The 20,548-nt window shown below is 38.4% G+C and overlaps 1 protein-coding gene and 1 pseudogene across 1 annotated transcript; one reads left to right on the top strand and one right to left on the bottom strand.

Annotated features, from left to right (window-relative positions):
- Positions 1–1,999: 1,999 nt before the first annotated feature.
- Positions 2,000–10,895, top strand: LOC127412630 (RE1-silencing transcription factor-like). Its single transcript, XM_051649172.1, has 4 exons — positions 2,000–2,147; positions 5,165–6,102; positions 6,301–6,384; positions 7,028–10,895. The coding sequence occupies exons 2-4, from the start codon at positions 5,175–5,177 to the stop codon at positions 9,067–9,069; spliced, it is 3,054 nt and encodes a 1,017-aa protein (XP_051505132.1). The 5' UTR covers positions 2,000–2,147; positions 5,165–5,174; the 3' UTR covers positions 9,070–10,895.
- Positions 10,896–11,579: 684 nt separating this feature from the next.
- LOC127412644 (nitric oxide-associated protein 1-like) lies at positions 11,580–20,332 on the bottom strand (annotated as a pseudogene).
- Between the last annotated feature and the right edge of the window lie 216 nt (positions 20,333–20,548).

Raw genomic sequence — 20,548 nt, 5'->3', positions numbered from 1 at the left:
CTGGCCTTGAGAAAGGTATTCATACCCTGTTACACTGTTACTGGCCTTGGTTGATTGCTGTTAAGCACTTTATATCTCTGTTTAAAGGGAATTTAAATGAGACATTAAATGCTATTCTTTATCCTAGCAATTTGGTTTTAATCTGGTGAATAAAACTAAAACATGCCATGTTTCCTTCTCTTAGACCCAATAGACCCCCTGATCCAAGGCAGTCATTCATTAGAATAATGCAAACTCCACATTAAAGAACCCTTTTTGAATGAATGACAACCAATGCTGCGCACGTTTAGCTTGTTAGGCCACAACTCAAGCCACAACTTCAGCACTTAGCTCATTTTCAATACAAAACATTTGCAGTACACCCTCACGAAGACATACAGTGGGCTATATTTTAATTTAGATAAATCCTTTGTTAAATTGGCAAAACTTTTTTTAACTGCTCAAAAAACACCCTCAACATTAAAGTATCAGGGTGATACTTCACTGTAAACACTAAAATTGTACTTACTGGAAAAATCAATTTGTCTTAATTCAACATTACTTGAAATGTCAAGTTTTGGGTGCATAACTCAAACATCTATGTTCCTTGAACTTATTTTTCTTAAAAAATAAATAAAAATCCACAGATTTAAGATTTTAAGTGTTAATAATTCAAACTATTGAGTACAAAATTGAGGCTATAGGGAATACCCATAATGCCTTGCACTTTTATTATTTAATCATGTTTCCTTGGTCAAAGGGAACAAATAGTTGTTATTAAGAATTCATAGAGGTTTTTAACTCTTTTGTAGTATTATGTTATTGCAAATAGTTGTTTTACATAGTATGATCTGTTGGCCTTTTGGTCAAGTTGGACCCTGTTAACTCTAGCATAGTTTTCTCCTTGTGCATGTGCAACTGAAGTACAGGTGTCTATGCGTTACTGTGGAGAAATACATTTGTTTAATTACTGACCTAGAATCAGTTAAAATCTTCTTTATTCAAGTTGTGCTATTGTATTACCTACATTTGTGTCCATTCAATGAAAATTATTAAGTAGAACAACAATATTTAAATAGCAAATCTGAGTTAAGTCTACTTGCATCTCTTAACTTAAATAGTTAAGTTCATTCTATATGAACACCAAGTTAAGTGAACTTAATTGCACAAGTTTTAGAGACACCATTACTTAATTCAATTGAGGGAACAGCTTTATTTAATCAATCGAGTGAAGTCAACTTATTAGAGTTTTCAGTGTTCTTGACTTTTCCAAATCTTATGAGAATTTAATATATACACACTTCCAACTTGATAACATGCTTCAAATGTGCTCCATGAAAAAAAAGTCTGTTTTCTGTCAGAAACCCCACCCCCACAAGTAAGTGCAATGAATTTTCACAGTGTAGCAATTCACTTCTGCCAGTTGTTTATTTTAATTTGTTTTATTGTATTATTTTTATTTTTTTTAATGTGGTTTTGCTGAAACACAAGCAATGCTAATATGTTGCGTAACAGTCACATTTTAAAAAGCTGTGTATGTAATTTATGATGCACAGAGGGTTAAACAGAGGGTTTAAATGTATTTCTTAAAACAAGAATATGCCTGCTGGGTTTTGACATGATCAGAGGAACATATTAAAAGTAAATTAAGAGGTTAATATCTAAATTACAATTAGAATCATTTTCCATGTACATGAGGTCTCTGACAGTAAGAGCATGGGGGTTGATAATAACAGCTTTTTTTGTTTGTCACGTGATTTTAGGCATTTTTATGGTTTCAGAGCTTAACAATCAAAAAACAATCAAATCTTTCAGAATGCTGGCCTACACTATTGTTTGTGAACAATCAATTCATCCACGTTCAAAATGTCGTCGCGATTTGACATTTTTTTTTTTTTTTTTTTGGTAAATTATGCCCAAATATGTCATTCTAAAACAAAGCCCTTGTCGCTCGACGTAAACACACACTATAAACTTTGAGAGCGCGAGAACAAGTACGAGCCCTGTGTGCGCTGACGTCACACCTCTCCCACGAGCGCTGCGCGAGAGCTATGTGTTGGAATGCTTGAGTCTCGCGCATTTCCTCGACCAACTTAAGAGTTTGGAAACAACTCCGCAATAAGATCGATTCTACAAGAACATCGCCAAACAGCGAGTGAACACCGCCGGTGAGTTCGTGGGTTCGATTCTTTGGGGTGTCGGGGCGATCAGGGTGTGGTTTTGTGTTGTTTTTGTGGCGCGTGAGCCCAACTAAGTTCGAGTGGAGTGAAAATGGAGGGTTGCATTGAAAGGGAGAGGCGCTGTCCAGGGCTGATCTCAGCTTGTGTCAGCACGGAGAGAGATCAGATCAGGACCACGGCTAACACACACATACACACACACACGCGGGCCAAGGGAAAAGTGCATAAGCGAAACGAGAAATTAAACGATAAAAAGTTTTAAAACCACCAAGATCTTCGATAGATCCATGTTGCTTAAAACAGTTTAACTTAGTTGGGTTTGTTGTTTGTGGCGTGTTGCATGCATGCGGTTTCCGGAAAGTAGTTTGCTTTGTACAAACTTTTTGGAGACGATACTTGGCAGATAATGGGTTTGTATGCGTGTATGCAAGCTGGACAGCGACTTTCCGTTCACCTTTAATGTAAAGTATATCTTTTTTCTTCTTCTTTTTTATTGTTTTATAAGCTTTTTCTTGTTCAGAAATCACCCACATTTTTGCAAGCCTTACTGTGATATTCAACTAGATATAGTATTTTCTTTAGATGTGAATTTTGGACATATGTCTTTAAAATCTAGATTAAAACCAGTAACGATTGCAGCTCACTCTTCATCTGGTTGAGATTGCTCGTGTTTGGAGCTGTCCAACAAGGTTAAAGTTTGTTCACTCCTTATTTTGGCAACTTTGATTTAAAGCAGTCACTATATCTTTTTACACAAAGATAGTTAACGCTTTTAAGCACAGCGTATTTAGTACTTGTGGCTGAAATGAGTTAATATCAAGGCAGTTGAATGTGAAATAGCTTCAGTTCTCCACTCGTCTAGTTTGTTATTTTTACTCCTCCATTGGCTCAAGTTGGTGGTGCTGTTTTAAAATGGCCGAACACATTTCTGAGCATGCAAAACTCACAGGCCTTCCACTTTCATCACACACACACACACACACACACACACACACACACACACACACACAGACAGACAGACAGACACAGGCCTGTGTTTGCCATGTTAGAACATGAATTTAACAGAACGTAGAATACATTTAAACTTTCATTATTTGGTGTTGTTTTGTTTTCTCATTGCGTTCAAAACACTGTTTGAAAAAGTATTTTGTATTTTAAAATATGCAGCATTTAGTATATTTAGTGCAGTGTTTCTATATCATAGAATTTAGGCTAGTATTGATAGTGCTAGCTTTGCTTTTTTCTTATCATACTATATTTAGTATTCATATAGTATTTACATTTAAAGTTAATATTTCATCCTGTTATTCAGAAAGATCTGGTCAGAGTGTCGTTTATTGGATTTTTAATAGATGTGTTGATTCAGGTTCTTTTTCTTTTGGTCAGCTTTTTAGATCAAAAGTTTCCATGGAGGGAAGGGTAAATCAGTCACAGATCTACTCACTAAGACTCCTAATCTTAAAAAAATCTGTTTGCTTTAATCAGTTCACGTCATACATGACAGTGCCATGTTTGTTTTGTAGTACAATCAGATGACCATCTCTAAAAAAAAACAAAAACAACAGTTCACAGCAAACACACTCTAACTTCTTTCATTTTATTGCTTTCAAATGAAAAATGTAAAAAAAATTATAGTACACATTGAAATTAGGTTTTATGGTCCACTTAAAGACCCCTTGAAATTGCATGTCGAGCCCAGTTTTCTTTCCTGTTTTGAAGTATTTCTTAATGAAACTTCTTAATGCTTTAAAAAAAAAAAAAAAAAAAAAAAAATAGGCTAACCAATAAGCTTTAGTTACATCGCAGGGAGGGAGGGGCAGTCTCATTCTAGGGAGACCCTGAGTGCAAGATGAGTCATCATTATTTTTAGTCCGTTTTCCCAGAAGAGGAAAAACTGTTCATTTTAAATGCGTGTGTCTGTGTGTGTGTGTATATATATATATGACCTCAAAGCTAATAAACATGGACTAAATTACTAACATGAACTAAATTAGGGCTGTCACTATTGATTATTTTTGTAGTCGAGTAATCTAACGATTATTCTGATGATTAATCGAGAAATTGTAAAAAGGATTTAACTCGGATTGCATAATGTTGTTGAGGGTAAGTCACTAAGTTTTGATGTACTCTATGATTAACGGGGAAAAAAAAGCGATTGTGCAAACAATATCTAAAGCAAACAGACACCCAAAGCAGATCTTTAATATAAAACAATTATATTGCAGCTGACAGACATTGGCTACTCCAGGTGTGCCCAATTTTATTTATTTATTGCAAGATCTACTTTTTTCATTAACTAGTTCAACGCGATCAACCCATTTCAGTTTAGAACTCAAATATGGGAAAACAGTTTTACCTGTGATAATGGCCATAAACTATCAAATATTATCGGAAGTGGGGCATTAATAACTGTTACAAACTTCATCATCGTAAAATCACATTTACATGAAGAGGAAGATCGCATTCACATTTAAATGGTAATTAATTTACACAGAATTGAACCCAAATCACAATCTGCAGAAAATAACCTTCTTAGACCGTCTGGATTCTGTCAGATTGAACAGAAAGTGTCTGTGTGTCAGTAACTGCGTGTAACTTTCATAAAGTCTGAAGGACGTCTTTTTCATTACATTAATTTATGCTGCTTCATAAAAGCCTATTTGCAAACGATTTTGTATATAAATAGGTTTACAGTGCATTCCAGTGTGTTTTTTTGCTGACCTCAGTGTGTCTTATCGTTATGTGTTCGGACACTCGTCACTTCAGCCTTATTTTTGATTTGTTGATTTGGCAATTTGTAATCAATAAATGTTTTAAATCGAGTAACTGAATTAAACCAAGTAATCATTACAGCCCTAGACTAAATGCCACAATTTTGATTTCATGGGGTCTTTAATGCAATTTTTTTTTTCTTTAAGTCCTTAATTTGTTACTGAGGTTAAAATAAATGTAATACAAAGTTAAATTGCATTTGACTAAAATCAGTGCTTTTGTTTGAATTTCAGCTGGTTGAGCATGTCTGCTCAGACAGTGTATCCAGCAACAGCTGGTATCTTCATGCCTTCTGTAGGCATCCCACTGCCAGGGGAGGGCCATGACCTCCCCGAGCTGTCTCGGAACGACCTGGCTGCCCCTCAGCTAGTGATGCTGGCTAACGTGGTGCTAGCATCAGAGACGTCTCCCTCTGAATATAATGCAGAGGAGATACAAATGGTTGAACTCAAGACTGTTGGATGCAACAGCTACTCTGACAGTGAGGAAGAGGGTATTATCAGATACACTCTTGACAACACCGAGATGTCTGAGGACATGTACGCTGAACAGGCCACTCGGGTAGAGCCAGAGGTGACGGAAAGAGTTCTAGAGCAGAGTGCCATAGAGCGAGCAGAAAACCGCTCAAAACCTTCTGAAAAATACCCATCTGAATCCTCAGCTGCAGAGAAACGTAAGTGTGACCCAGTCTTCATCTTTGAATGCAACAAAAAGAAGAAGAAGCCCTTCTTCTGTAAACCCTGCCAGTACCAGGCCGATTGCGAGGAGGACTTCATTCACCACATCCGTGCTCACAGCTCCAAGAAAATGAGCGTGGCAAATGGAGCGGGAGACTCCAATGACGATCTGGCTTGTGAGTCAGGCCAATCTTTGACAGAAACCCCAGAGAACAGTGAAAGTTTGAACTATAAAGGCGTGATCAGCTGTGAGCGCTGTGGATACAACACCAACCGTTACGACCACTACATAGCCCACCTTAAACATCACACTAAGGAAGGTGAAGATCAGAGAGTTTTCAAGTGCACCATTTGCACTTATACAACCATCAGTCAGTACCACTGGAAAAAACACTTGAGGAATCACTTTCCAAGCAAGCTTTTCACCTGCAGCCAGTGCTCTTATTTTTCTGATCGCAAAAATAATTACATACAGCACATCCGAACCCACACAGGTATGTACAAAATGAAATTCACAGTTCAGTTAAATTTCACATTGATTTGGTTTTAGTTGTCAGTGTGCTGTGATGAATCATCAGCAATATGTTAAAAAATCAAAAGACATTACTTTTTTTTAATGAGCAACAACAGTTTTAATGAAGCCATGTAATGTAATATCAATGTTGAAATAGTTCTTATTACTCTTATCTAAGGTGAGCGTCCATTCAAGTGCATATACTGTGAATACTCCAGTTCCCAAAAAACCCACCTCACCAGACACATGAGAACCCATTCAGGTGAGTCTCTTGCCTATTGGAAAAATCCAAGTGCTGTAATTGATCTAGAATATATTTAGTTACAGGGTTCCTTTTGGCAAATACATTTTCCCTATAGAGTTAAAGAGTTAGAGTAAAAAAAAAAAGTATCTTAAAGATCTTATATAGGACTTTAGTTGTTCTACTTATTATGTTTTAACTTGCATTTTGCCATGAAAAAAGCCATGTTGTTAAAAGCAAACAAACAAATCAGTGACTTTTTCCAGCTGTGGAAATAAAAATGTTAAAATTCCCTGATATTACCAGGTTTTCCTTGACCGTGTGAAGCCCGAGTTCAGTATTAAGGATTTAGTTTAAGTTAAATTGTAATGCAGGGTTTGATTTAATGTGTTCATCAGCTACAACTCAAGGCCTTTGTTTTCATGTTGTCAATGCTGTTTCTCTCTTTTGTTGCACTCCTTGGAGCCAGATGGCTTTGGATAAAATGGCACACGGTTTGTGGTATACAGAGTGAATTAGAATGTGATTCTGTATTGTGATGTGCTTGCTTGTCTTTTATCTGTATCCCCTTTGCATGAGATTTGCATCTTTGTTTCCCTCAAAATGTTGAAATAAAAGATTATTGTTCAGTCTTGACCTTCTCCTTCTGGTCTTTCTGCAATAGGTGAGAGGCCTTTCAAATGTGACAACTGCAGCTACCTGGCAGCCAACCAGCACGAGGTGACCCGCCATGCCAGACAGGTCCACAATGGGCCCAAGCCCCTAAGCTGCCCTTACTGCCAGTACAAGACAGCTGACCGCAGCAACTTTAAAAAGCACGTTGAGCTCCATGTTAACCCTCGCCAATTTCTTTGCCCGGTCTGCAAATACGCTGCATCCAAAAAGTGCAACTTGCAGTACCACATCAAGTCCAGACACCCAGGATACTCTGATGTGGATGTGTCTAAGGTCAAGCTGCGAGTCAAGAGGCCTGATGCTGATGATCTCCCGCCAAATAAGAATAATAAGCTTGTGATAAATCAGGTTGGAGAGAGACAAAGTAAGGAAGAAGAAAAAGGTGAAATGGATGATACTGAATCAGGTCCCATCAACCTCTCCATCAAGACACCCAGTAAACCCACCCCTGCTCTGGAGACAGAACTGACTGACAGGACTTCAAAGAAAAATGCAGTTGTCATTTGTAGAGAGAAAAATGGAAAACCAATTCAGCAACCCAATGAAAAAACTGCAGAGAAAAAGTCCATTTTGAAAAATGAGGGGAAAGAGAAAAACAGTAAGAAGGTTAAAGCAAAGACTTTAGAGAAAGTTGCGGACATCACCACGACTCAAACCGAGGGCTGCACTGACAAGCAAGATAATAAAAAGGAGAAAGAGATTAAAAAGATTGAGAGATCTGTGGAGAAAGTTAAAAAACGCCGTGCTAAGAAAGATAAGCCATTGAAGGAGACTGCAAATGAAGTAACTGCACAACATCAAACCCTTGTTGCAGAGAAGCAAAGGTTGGAATTGGTCAGACAGGAGAAGGAAAGACTGGAGAACGATCTTGTAGATAAAGAACAGCAGGAAAAACAGGATAAGGAGGAAAAAAATAGGCTAGAAAAAGAAAAACAATTGCAGAATGAGAAAGTGAAGGAGACTGATGAAAGCACAAAGGATTGCAGGGAATCGCAAACCAAGAAACTATACAAGAGGCAGACAAAATCAACAAAAGTCGACACTGGAAATGATACAAAGAGTACAGAGGAAGTCCAAGAAGTCAGGACTAAACCAGTCAAAAGAAAAGCAGAGGCTATGAACATACCAGGGACTGAGACTTCAGAACAGAAATGTCCTTCCAAGCGGGTCAAGAGCAAGAAGAAAAATGCAACCAAGCTATCACCTGGTTCATCAGGTTCTCCACAAAGCAATCGCACCATACCTCAGGGTGTAAACGCCATGAAGAGCAAAAGCAAGAACCCGGGAACAAGTGCAAACAGACCTGAGAGTTGCGTCACTGAACCTGAGAAGACCAGTGCAAACATTGACAGTAATGCAGGCCCAGAGAATCTAACCACCCCACAAACTGATGAACTGCCCACCACAGAACCACTGAAGGTACTTGACCAACCAGACCAGCAGATACCAACCGTGGTGACCTGCCAAGATGAGGGAGTTCACAAAGAGACCAGTTCTGTTGAGGAGGAACCCACAGTTGGAATAACAGCTCTGAGCCAACTCCAGGATCCAGAGCTAGAATTGCTAAAAGAAACAGAAGGAAGGACCTCAGCTGAACCAAAGGAAGTATTGGAGGTGGACAGTGGAAGTGAGATGCTGTCACCTACTAACAGCGAGAGCTGTCCAGGATTCAGCCAACAGCAGCCCGTTTTTAGCCCAACACTTGAACTTTCTGGTCCACCTCATCTCAAATCCACTGAGGCAGAAGATGATGAGGGTATCCATAGTAATGATGGGGGAAGTGACATCAGTGATAGTGCATCTGAAGGAAGCAATGACTCGGGTCTTAACGGACTGGCCGCTGCTAGAGATGGTGGAGAGAATCTCCCAGAAACTCCTTCAGAGGAGCTTCCATCTTCAACCAAACTGCTTAGTCACACGTGTATCTTCTGTGACCGTATATTCTCGTTGGAGATGGACTACCGTCGTCACTTGAACCGCCATCTTGTAAATGTGTATTACTTGGAGGGGGCGGCTCAGGTTGAAAAATGAGGGGGAACCATTTTGGACTCTTTTGTATCTAAGACAACTAATGAGCAAGTCTCTCTAAGCCTTTTCACTTCTGGAGTGAACAAAGTTGTGTGAGTTGAAAAAATTGGAGGTGGGCTGCTCTGAATGTCTACTCAATGATTTTCAGTGTTTTGCTTAAAAAAAACGAAAATTGGCTTTAACTTTAAACAGAAAAGGTTAGTAAGAGATTTGATATGCACATTTTTACATCTTGTGGCTATACTTTTAAAATGGTACTGTAACCACAACACAAGGGATAAATGTAATTTTTGTCCATTCAATCACAAACTAACCGAATCTTCACTTAGTTTAGTGCTCCGTGACAAAATGATCAACATCACGTTTTTCCTGCGTTTGTTGTCACACTACTTGGAAGCAACAGAAGGAGGGCCACTCTGAAAGGAGGTACACTTTCTCCCTCCATCCTTGCAGAGAGCTGAGATTAGTCAGACCCAGGTGGTCCAGTTCTGAATAGCCCGGGTGATAATGGGCCTTTCAGTGTCTTTGTGCTGTTCTACTCCACTGAAGCGCCTCCATCTCTGGTCAGCAAGAGTCATAGTGTGTGTCTAAAGCCGGCTAAAGTCATTGTATTCCTTGTAGCCTTTTACAGTTTAGAGTGCACTTGAAACCTACCATAATCTTACCTTTGAGGTTCTGTTTCACGTAAACTAAACATTTCATTTGAACACAATAAGATTTTTGCACACTTCCTACAGCTCTTTCTTTGATTAAATTGCTCTGCCTTTGAAGGAGAGTAACGTATAGGTTTGTACAGTTTAAGAGATTAGCAGGTAAAAGGTTCATTTTTTTCATTGTATATTAGCTATCAGAGTTTATACATTCAGTCTTTAAGACTGAATATCTCACCTCTTGTAGATTCTTTCTCTGTTCATTTTCTGATAAGACTTCAATTCATGCTAAGTCCAAAGATTTTGTTGCTTTTATTTGTTGATATACAGTAATGAATATATATATATATATATATATATATATATATATATATATATTTTTTTTATTTTTTTTTTTTTGCTCTTCGATGCCTCAGACAATCAATTTGAGCATTTTAAATCTCATTTCCCAGTGGCTAGATGGCCTTTTCTCCCACTTTTAACCATACAGCATTCCCTTCCACATATCAAATGCATTAACTACATTGGAAAGTTATTTATCCAAAGTTTATCTAAACATATCTGAGTGACTTTCTTTATTGTGTGAGTATGTGTTGTTGCCAGAACCCTTATGTCAGTCAATATCTGCCATGTTATTCCCTCTTAAAAGAAATACTGTAAGAGAAAAGTTACAGAAATAAATTGCCTTTAGTGCATTCAGTGCAATATTGAATTTTGGATGTTACCAAAGCCAGATGTAATTGTTGTAGAGTTGTATGAGCAAAATCATAGGCCTCAGACAGAGAGTGGCGCTCCTAGAAAACTATCCACAAGTACTCCAGTGCCCCTGTAAAACTGCACACTTGAACGGTTGGACACTTTATTACTGTAAATTTGTCCTCATCACTTTTTGTGTGTGTTAAGCACTGTTTTTCTTTTTCCTTCTTTAGAGTAGCTCGATTACAGTTCACAACTTAAATCTTTTGATTCATTTCCATGTCATGTTAATCAAGTTTGTGACCATCATTTTAATTTCTTTGTAAAAGTAGTCAAATTATATCAGTTGAAATATAATGTCCCCTTGAATCAAGTTGGTAATAATGATTATATTTGTTTTTTTAGAGCAATAATTTGGAAGACTGTTTAATGTGAACTGTGTTGTGTTTAGCTGGACATTTCAATAAAACAAAATTGCCACCACCCTTTTTTTTTTTTTTTTAACATAGAGGTTTTAAAGTCAGAAATATGAAGCTTATAATTTTATAAAAGCACTTAAATTCATTCTTCTGTTAAAACTTGTGTATTATTTGAGCTGCGAAGTTGTTTAAATCGTAATTATTACAGTCGTTTTAGGGTTTATTGACATTACATCATCATGGGAGCGAAAATTGGCTTTAACTTTAAACAGAAATGGTTAGTAAGCGATTTTATATGCACATCTTTACGTCTTGCGACTACACCTATGAAACAGTGAATATTTTAACATTTAAGGATTGGCCCCCATTCACTTCCATTGTAAGGGCCTCACTGGAACCCAGATGTTTGCTTTTTTTAAAGAAAATAATGGACAAGTCACAATAATTTTTTGTGGTAATCAATATTGTGCCACAAATGCTTTCGATTGAGCTTAACTTGTATTGAACACGGAAAATTCCTTTAAGCTCAATCAACAGCATTTGTAGCATATTACCACAAACATTTTTGACTAATCTTGTTTGTAAAAAAAAAAAAAACTAAAATCTTGGTTACAGTGAAGCACAGTCCATATACGTTAAAATACTCATTGTTTGAAAAGTATAGCCACAAGACATAAACATTGTACTTGTTAACATGCTTTAAGTGTGATAAAATTGCTTACAGGACTTACCGGCATTGTCGTCATGGCAGCGAAGTTGTAAAATTGGATATAACTTTACACTGAAGGTTAGTTTCAGTTAGTTTAACCACACTAAAATCATATTAGCACATTATGTTTATAACTTACGTCTGAAACTGTATGTTAAGGTTTATGGACTGGCCCAATTCACTTCCATTGTAAGTGCAATTTTTATTTTTTAATAAATGAGGAACATGTCAAATATTGGTAATCAACATTTTGGAATACCAGAATGTTCTTTTAATATTTTTATCTTCACTTTCTCACTTTGAGACTATCAGCTGCTTTTGCAGACAGACCGGTGTCCACCAGAGCCTGTGTTTTTTTGGTCTTGTAGGCGGGAGTCTTGTTGATTCGTTCTCCTTTCATATTCACAATGTGGGACAGTAAAGGCGGGGTACATAAACACAGTCCTGCTGCCTCAGGGGTGTGAGCTCTCAGCAACAGCTGATCTCCTTCGGCTGCTGTCATGGCAACCCAGCCTGGGAGACATGACAAAATCCAAGTTAGAAATCAAGGCTTTTACACTATCAAATATATTATGAAATGTTGGTAACACTTTACAATAGGGTTCCATTTTTTTTACATTAGTTAACAACATTAGTCAACATGAACTAACAATGAACAATACTTTTACAGCATTTATATGTTAATTTAAACATATACATATATTTACCAAAACATATACATATATGTTAATTTCAACATATACTAGTCCATTTTTAAAATCAAAAGTTGTGATGGTAAAATTAGTTAATGCACTATAAACTAACAATGTACAATTGTATTTATATTAACTAAAATTAACAAGAATAATAAATGCTGTAAAAATATATACTGTTCATTGTTAGTTCATGATATCTAATGCATTAACTATTGTTAACAAATGGAACCTTATTGCTACCGTAATTATTAATAAATTGTATCATTAATTACTGTGGGGCATAACTGGCCACACATTTAAAGGAATAGTTCACCCAGAAATGAGGCTGTCTAACATGTTGCCTAACATCTTTTCTTTTCTACGGAAGAAAGTAAGTCTTAAGGGCGTTTTACGCCAAATGTGTTTTTCTGTCTGCCCACTTTTTCTTTTGTTTCTCTATGTAAACATGCGCTAGACAAACGTTGTTGACCATTGCGCCGCTTCAAAAGTTTTTTTTTTCAGCGTCTCGTGCAGGAGTGCTGCACTTTTTTAGACAAGATTTCAGATTTAAAAAAAAAAGAACATTTTTCAAAAGCGGACTCGAGACACCTACGTTCTTCTGCGTTGCGATGCATCTGGTTGGAATACGTTTGGTCTGAACAGGACCCGTACGGGTTAAATCAGGGTATCTGCAGGTTTAAAATACTCTAGACATGTTTTTCGCTAATTGAATTCATGGAAGAATTATATCTAATTTAAATATAAATATAAGGTAACACTTTACAATAAGGTTCTATTTGTTAACATTACCAAATGCATTAACAATGAACATATATTTACAGCATATATTAAAGGTGCTGTAAGCGATTTTAGCCATTCTGGAATTTCCACAAGCTGAATCATAGGATTAGCCACGCCCCCTCTTTCTAAAACACTGCCCTCCAAAGATAACAATTGAGCTTTCTAGAGACCGACAATGAGCAGAAGGTGTCAAAAACAACAGCAGCAAAATAGTGCCCTCAATTGACATCTGTTATGAACAACATGGCATAAAAATGGCATTAAGCCTTAATAATTCGCTGCAACTACATTACAATACAAGAGAATGTACAAAATGATTGACAGGCAGAATGCGTCAGAGACCGCAGCCTTGCAACTGTACAAACCTGGAAAACTGGCAGCAAAAGTTCAAAGGATTTGTACGAATTTGTAAGTTGATTAAAAACATAGCGAGTTCACTTCCACAAATTACCTGCTGATGAAATTTTAATATCAGTAATTGCTGTGTTGCAGCCCTGCCCCTTGAGTTTAAAGTCTTGTGAAACAAGTGGTGGAAAAATTTTCATGCGCTCCTCGTCATCTGATGGGACCTTGTTGGGGCCAATACATCATTTATAACAGTGAAACTATTCATTGTATTGGTATTGTAAAAGTATCATTTCACAACATTTGCTCCCAAAAAACTTTTATTTAACTCTAGGGAAGATACCAGTGTTAAGCTTCTATGGATGACAGCCTTGTGTGTGTGTCTATGATATACCTACAGTAAATGTACTGCAAGAAGGATATTCCCAGCATGCTTCTGGTAGATCGCATCAGCTTTATCCAAACTGGTGATATGAACCGGGACTTGAGACGAGGCAAGAACTGTTAACCAACATGAGCTTTTCCCCTTATGACAATTACATAAAATTGAAAGCCATACTGGTTCAATACTGAAACAGCAAAATGCATGCACATACAGTACTGTGCAAAAAAGATTTAGGCACTTTCAAAAAACTTTCAAAGTGATGATTTCTTATAAACATAATGACATAAATAGTTTTCATTAATCAAATAATGTCATACAAAGTCCAGTAAACAGAAAAATAACTAAATCAATATTCGGTGTGACCACCTTTGCCTTTAAAACAGCCCCAATTCTCCTAGGTACACCTGGACACAGTTTTTCTTGGTTGTTGGCAGATAGGATGTTCCAAGCTTCTTGGCGAATTCACCACAGTTCTTCTATATATTTAGGCTGTCTCTATTGCTTCTGTCTCTTCGTGTAGTCCCAGACTGACTTGATGTTCAGTGGGGGGCTCTCTGGGGCCATGTCATCTGTTGCAGGGCTCCCTGTTCTTCTATTCTTTTCTATTTGCAAAAGAAATGTTTGGGAGTATAAAATTTATATTTCCAATTGACACACTAAAGCTGAAGATATAAATAACCATCTTAAGACAAATGTTTTTGTGAAACATCTTAGGTGCCTAAGACTTTTACACAGTACTGTAAGTGTTCAATAGACACTTACCTCCAAGTAATCAATGCGTGCCAAAGCTTCTAAAAATAAGACCATACCGGATTTCATTACAAACGTTCTCAGTGTAATGGCCTGTGTGGGAACCACTAGCTTCACTTCCTGTTCATTTAGCAGGCTGAGAACTTGGCCGTAAAGTGACATTTAGATCAGAACCCTCTGTGGCACATGAACCATAATTATACACAAAATCAAAGTGTAGCGAGTATACATAGTTCAGGGTTCGTACAGATGCTTCAAAGTTAAATTCAAGGACTTTCAAGGACTTTTCAAGGACTTTTCAAGCACATTTCTATTTGTTTTCAAGGACTATGCTCGAGATGTCATTAAAACAAATTTGTTTTTTGTTTTTTTTGGGGATTTTTCCCCTTTTTCTCCCAATTTGGAATGCCCAATTCCCAATGCGCTTTAAGTCCTCGTGGTTGCATAGTGATTCGCCTCAGTCTGGGTGGCGGAGGACGAATCCCAGTTGCCTCCTTGTCTGAGACAGTCAACCCGCGCATCTTATCACGTGGCTTGTTGAGCGCATTGCCACGGAGACATAGCGCGTGTGGAGGCTTCGCGCCATCCACCGCGGCATCCGCGCTCAATTCACCATGCGCCAAACCGAGAACAAACCACATTATAGCGACCACGAGGAGGTTACCCCATGTGACTCTACCCTCCCTAGCAACCGGGCCAATTTGGTTGCTTAGGAGACCTGGCTGGAGTCACTCAGCACGCCCTGGGATTCGAACTAGCGAACTAGCGAACTCCAGGGGTGGTAGCCAGCGTATTTTACAACTGAGCTACCCAGGCCAAACAAATTCTTTATTTGTTAATTTTAAATAAAAATATTGTAATAATTCAGTTAATTTATTTTCATAAAACACCACTTATTACAATACAACATATCTCAATGTGCATCTTTAACTACACATTCTCACAGTAACAATTCTTGGTTCATTCATGCCTAAATTGATGTGCAGTTGTAGTGTGCTCCCTTAAAATGCACTTCGCTTTTGGCGGTTATTACGAAAATAAATAAATACATTTAATGTATTAAATTATTTAAGCAACGTATTTAACGATTTTCTATAATTCAAGCACTTTTTAAGCACCTCTTGGTAAAAGTGGCTATTGTCAAGGGTTTTAAATTTGAAAAAGCCAAATTCAAATACTTCAAGGACCTTGTACGAACCCTAGTTTGAAAATGGAGACTCACACCACAATCTTTCATAATGCCTGGGGTGTCATAGAACCAGCGTGCATCTTTGGTTTCATTGTAGGTAAGCTCTGCGTCTGTGGTGGAGTCTGCAGACAGATTCTGTTTGTTGTCGTCCTCTGGGTTTTCTCCAAAGCTCAGACTGTCAGGATCAAACTTTACAAGGGCTTTCTTGTGTGACTGATCTGCTCGGAATGTCCTCCCAATGTGACCTAAAATACCAGATTAAAAATTTGAACGTTGACTCCATAACACATTTAAAATTATAACATATATTCATTGACTTGGAAACATACTGTATGTCCCTGAATCATGTGTTATTTTAAAATAATGTTCCAGGATAAATACAGTTTAATCTATGGAAAGCATCTTTGACATGCTGTCATTTATCACAGAAAATAGTTTGTGTTTACAGCAATGCACTTACAATAGAATTCTTTGGGGCAAGTCATTGCACTGGGATAAATGTTATAATACACAAAGCCACAAGACTTACACATTATACAAGTTAACATAAGACTAGGGCGATACAATTTGTCTGTGTAAAGTTATATTCTCCTGCCATGAACATTTAAAGCCATAACCAGAAGTTCATCTGCCTAAAACTTTAGTCCCACCACTAACTCTTGTCGGAGCCATGGTCTTCTCTAGCAGTTAAAGCAGATGCTCTGGCATGTTAAGCTGTAGTGCTTATGCAAGTTTTGCTAGTTCGAATCAAACTTGCAACATTTCCCGATTCCATTCCCCCTCTCCCCATCATTTCGGGTCTTCTCTATAATACTCTCAATAAAATCGAAAGAACAGCAAAAGTAAAAATAAATAAAAACTCACCAACCAAGAACCCTTGCTTGCTGAACTGTTTGATTCTCCTTATCTCCTGAGGACTCATGTCTTCCTCTGTCAGAAGAGACGCCCGTTTCAGTCTTTCCGCCCTCCTGAGTGGTAGGGGGTTGGGTTTATGATGGGGAACTTCAGAAGGTTTAATGCTGTTCCTAGACTTACAAAGGGAGGAGTATGTTTTTTCTAGAGTTTAAGTTACTGTGTCAGCAACATTGTAGCTTTGAAGGGCTTAGTCATCCAGGAATGCACAATACATTCCTTAATGACTAAAATAAAGTGTCAAGCACAGTAAATAAAGAGCTCTTTGTTCTCATTTTAGTGGCTTGAAATAGTCTTCTATAATACAATACCAGACAAACGTTTGGACCCATTCTTTATTATTACTATTTTGTGAATTTTAGGATAAAAATAAAGTCATTAATTAAGTCATTAGTTTTACTTTTTAAATTTTAACCTTTTAAACTGGAGCTGCTAGCTAATTAATGAAAAACTACTATCAGTGGTAATTCTGCCATTAGTGCGATAATAATATTTGGATTTTTCCTGTTATCGGCCAATAATATATCGGCCGCAGATATATGGTGCACTCTTTTTTTCCCCCCTCCCCTTTTCTCCCCAATTTGGAATGCCCAGTTCCCAGTGTGCTGTAACTCCTCGTGGTGGCGTAGTGACTCGCCTCAATCCGGGTGGCGGAGGACGAATCTCAGTTGCCTCCGCATCTGAGACTGTCAATCCGCGCATCTTATCACGTGGCTTGCTGAGCACATTACCGTGGAGACGCAGCGCTTGTGGAAGCCCATGCTATTCTCCGCGGCATCCACGCACAACTCACCACGTGTCCCACGAGAACCACACATTATAGCGACCACAGGGAGGTTACCCCATGTGACTCTACCCTCCCTAGCAACCGGGCCAATTTGCTTGCTTAGGAGACCTGGCTGGAGTCACTCAGCATGCCCTGGACTCGAACTCGTGACTCCAGGGGTGGTAGTCAGCGTCAATACTCGCTGAGCTACCCAGACCCCCTATATGGTGCACCCTTAAAAAATTATGTTTTTTAAATTTCAAAATTTAGTATTGTAAATAAATTAATATGTAGATACTATTAATAATAGGTCTACAAGACTTGTTTCAGGCATTTAAGCATAAGACTTTAGTTAAAAAGGTCTTTAAGATCATGAAAAACAAAACTTTCTGGACCAAAAACGATAACCAATAATTCACAGCCCATTGTGGTCGATACCGATACAAGATACTTTGACTTTTTAGGTTTTAAACTTTATACTGGAGCTTCAAGCTAATTTATTAAAAACTACTAGCTAAAGCGTAAAAAATTATCGGCAGAAATATCAGCAGTCATTCCACTACTGGTGCGATAATTATATTTCTGTTTTTTTCAGTTATCAGCCAATAATACACCGATGAGCCAAAACATTATGACCACTCACAGGTGAAGCAAATAACACTGATCATCTTCTAACAAGGCCACATGCCAAGGTCTGGGTAGATTAGATGGCAAACGAACAATCAGTTCTCATAGTCAACGTGCTGAATGCAGGAGAAATGGGCAGGAGTAAAGACCTGAGCGACTTTGAAAAGGGCCAAATTGTTATGGCCAGACGACTGGGTCAGAGCATCTCTAAAACGGAAGGCTTGAGGGGTGCTCCTGGTCAGCAGTGGTGAGTACCTACCGACAGTGGTCCGAGGAGGGACAAACAACAAACCGGCAACAGGGTGTTGGGCGACAGGGTGTTCATCGATGCTCGAGGGCAACAAAGGCTATCCCGTCTGGTCTGAACCGACAGAAGGTCTACTGTGGCACAAGTCACAGAAAATTGTAATAATGGTGATGGGAGGAATGTGTCACAACACACAGTGCATCGCAACCCTGCTGTGTATGGGGCTGTGTAGCCGCAGACCAGTCAGAGTGCCCACGATGACCCCTGTCCACCGACAAAAGTGCCTATAATAGGCACGCAAGCATCAGAACTGGACCTTGGAGCAGTGGAAGAAGGTTGCTTGGTCCGACGAGTCCTGTTTTCTTTTACATCACGTGGATGGCCGTGTACGTGTGTGCCGTTTACCTAGGGAAGTGATGGAACCAGGATGCACTGTGGGAAGACGACAAGCCGGTGGAGGGAGTGTGAAGCTCTGGGCAATGTTCTGCTGAGAAACCCTGGGTCCGGCCATTCATGTGGACATCAATTTGACATGTGCCACCTACCTAAACATCATTGCAGACCAGGTACACCCCATCATGGCAATGGTACTCCCTGATGGCAGTGGCCTCTTTCAGCAGGATAATGCGCCCTGCCATACTGCACACATTGTTCGGGAATGGTTAGAGGAACATGATAAAGAATTGGCCTACCAATTCTCCAGATCTCTATCCGACTGTGGGATGTGCTGGAACAACAAGTCCGATCCATGGCAGCTCCACCACAGAATTTACAGGACTTGAAGGATCTGCTGCTAATGTCTTGGTGCCAGATACCACAGGACACCTTCAGGGGTCTTGCAGAGTCCATGCCTTGGTGGATCGGCGCTGTTTTGGCGGCACGCTGAGGACCAACAGCACATTAGGCAGGTGGTCATAATGTTTTGCCTCTTCAGTGTATATTGTACACCAGTAAAAAAAAAAAAAAAAAAAGTTTTTATTAAAATTTTAGAAATAAATTAATATATTTAAATACAAGTTCAGTCAAATGTGTCCAAACTTTGTGTATTGTTGTAATGTGAAACAGGATACCAGGTATTTTGTCAATAATGTAATAAATAGGACAGGATAAATCTTGGCTAAGCTAAGATTGCTTTTGTCCATTAGGCTACATATATTAATTATACATGATGTCTGTTTTTTAAGGCCAGTATAGCTAATCAGTGCTGGGTAGATTACTTCTGAAATGTAATCCAGTACTGATTACGCATTACACGTCTTAAATTGTATTCAGTAATGTAATCTTTAGATTAAAATCTAATCATAAATGTTATATGTATTCAGTAGGCTACCAGTTAACACTCCTTTCATTAAAATATTAGTAAACATAGCATCAAACAGAAACTTGCTATTTGTTACATTGAGAACATGCTTGTAATTTAAATTTTAAGAGAATTGTTTTTATTTAGGGAATTAGGAAAAGGGACTTGAATTTTTATTTTCCAGCTCTGAAATCAGTAAATTAAACACTTGTTAGTCTAATGCCAGTGGCTGATTGGTAATGTAATCAATAATATAATCATGTAATCCATATAACTGTAATCTGATTATGCACATTATAAAATTTTTATTCAAGAATAAATGTAATCCATTACTACCCAGCATTGAGTATAATTCCTGAACAATGAATACAAGGTCTCACCAGGCCATGGAGATATAATAGCTTTGTGGATCACATCTGAAGCTCTGGACTTGCAATAATCCAACTTTAGCAGCGTGCTGAACAGTGTGGATTTCCCAGCATTGGCCATCCCGACCAAATACACATTTCTCTTGTACTTCCAGGTTGCCTGTAATGTTGATATTAGGTTTTCTTTACCATATCCTGTTTTGGCACTGATAAAGTGGATATCTTTAGCATTATTGGTAGAAATACCCATGCTGGCACAGTATGGCACAGCTGATGCCTGATACGTTGCAGGTAATTCTGTGCATCTCCAGGCAGCAAGTCTATTTTATTTCCTAAGATCACAATGTCTTATTTTTCCCAACAAGCTCTGGAAGATCTGAAATGATGGAGTCTGGAATATCAAGAAGATCAACAATCAACAGCACCATATCACCCTATAGTTCAAGACTGGTTGCTCACTGAAACTAAGCAGGGTTGAGCCTGGTCAGTACCTGGATGGGAGACCTCTTGGGGAAAACTAAGGTTGCTGCTAGAAGAGGTATTAGGGGACAAGCAGGGGGTGCTCACCTGGTGGTCTGTGTGGGTCTCAATGCCCCAGTACAGTGATGGGGACACTATACTGTAAAAAGGCACTGTCCTTTGGA

The sequence above is a fragment of the Myxocyprinus asiaticus genome, chromosome 22 (genome assembly GCF_019703515.2).
Source record: "Myxocyprinus asiaticus isolate MX2 ecotype Aquarium Trade chromosome 22, UBuf_Myxa_2, whole genome shotgun sequence".
In the NCBI taxonomy this organism is placed as follows: domain Eukaryota; kingdom Metazoa; phylum Chordata; class Actinopteri; order Cypriniformes; family Catostomidae; genus Myxocyprinus; species Myxocyprinus asiaticus.
The sequence above is the reverse complement of the archived record's forward strand: the minus strand, read 5'-3'. Positions and strand labels throughout refer to the sequence as shown.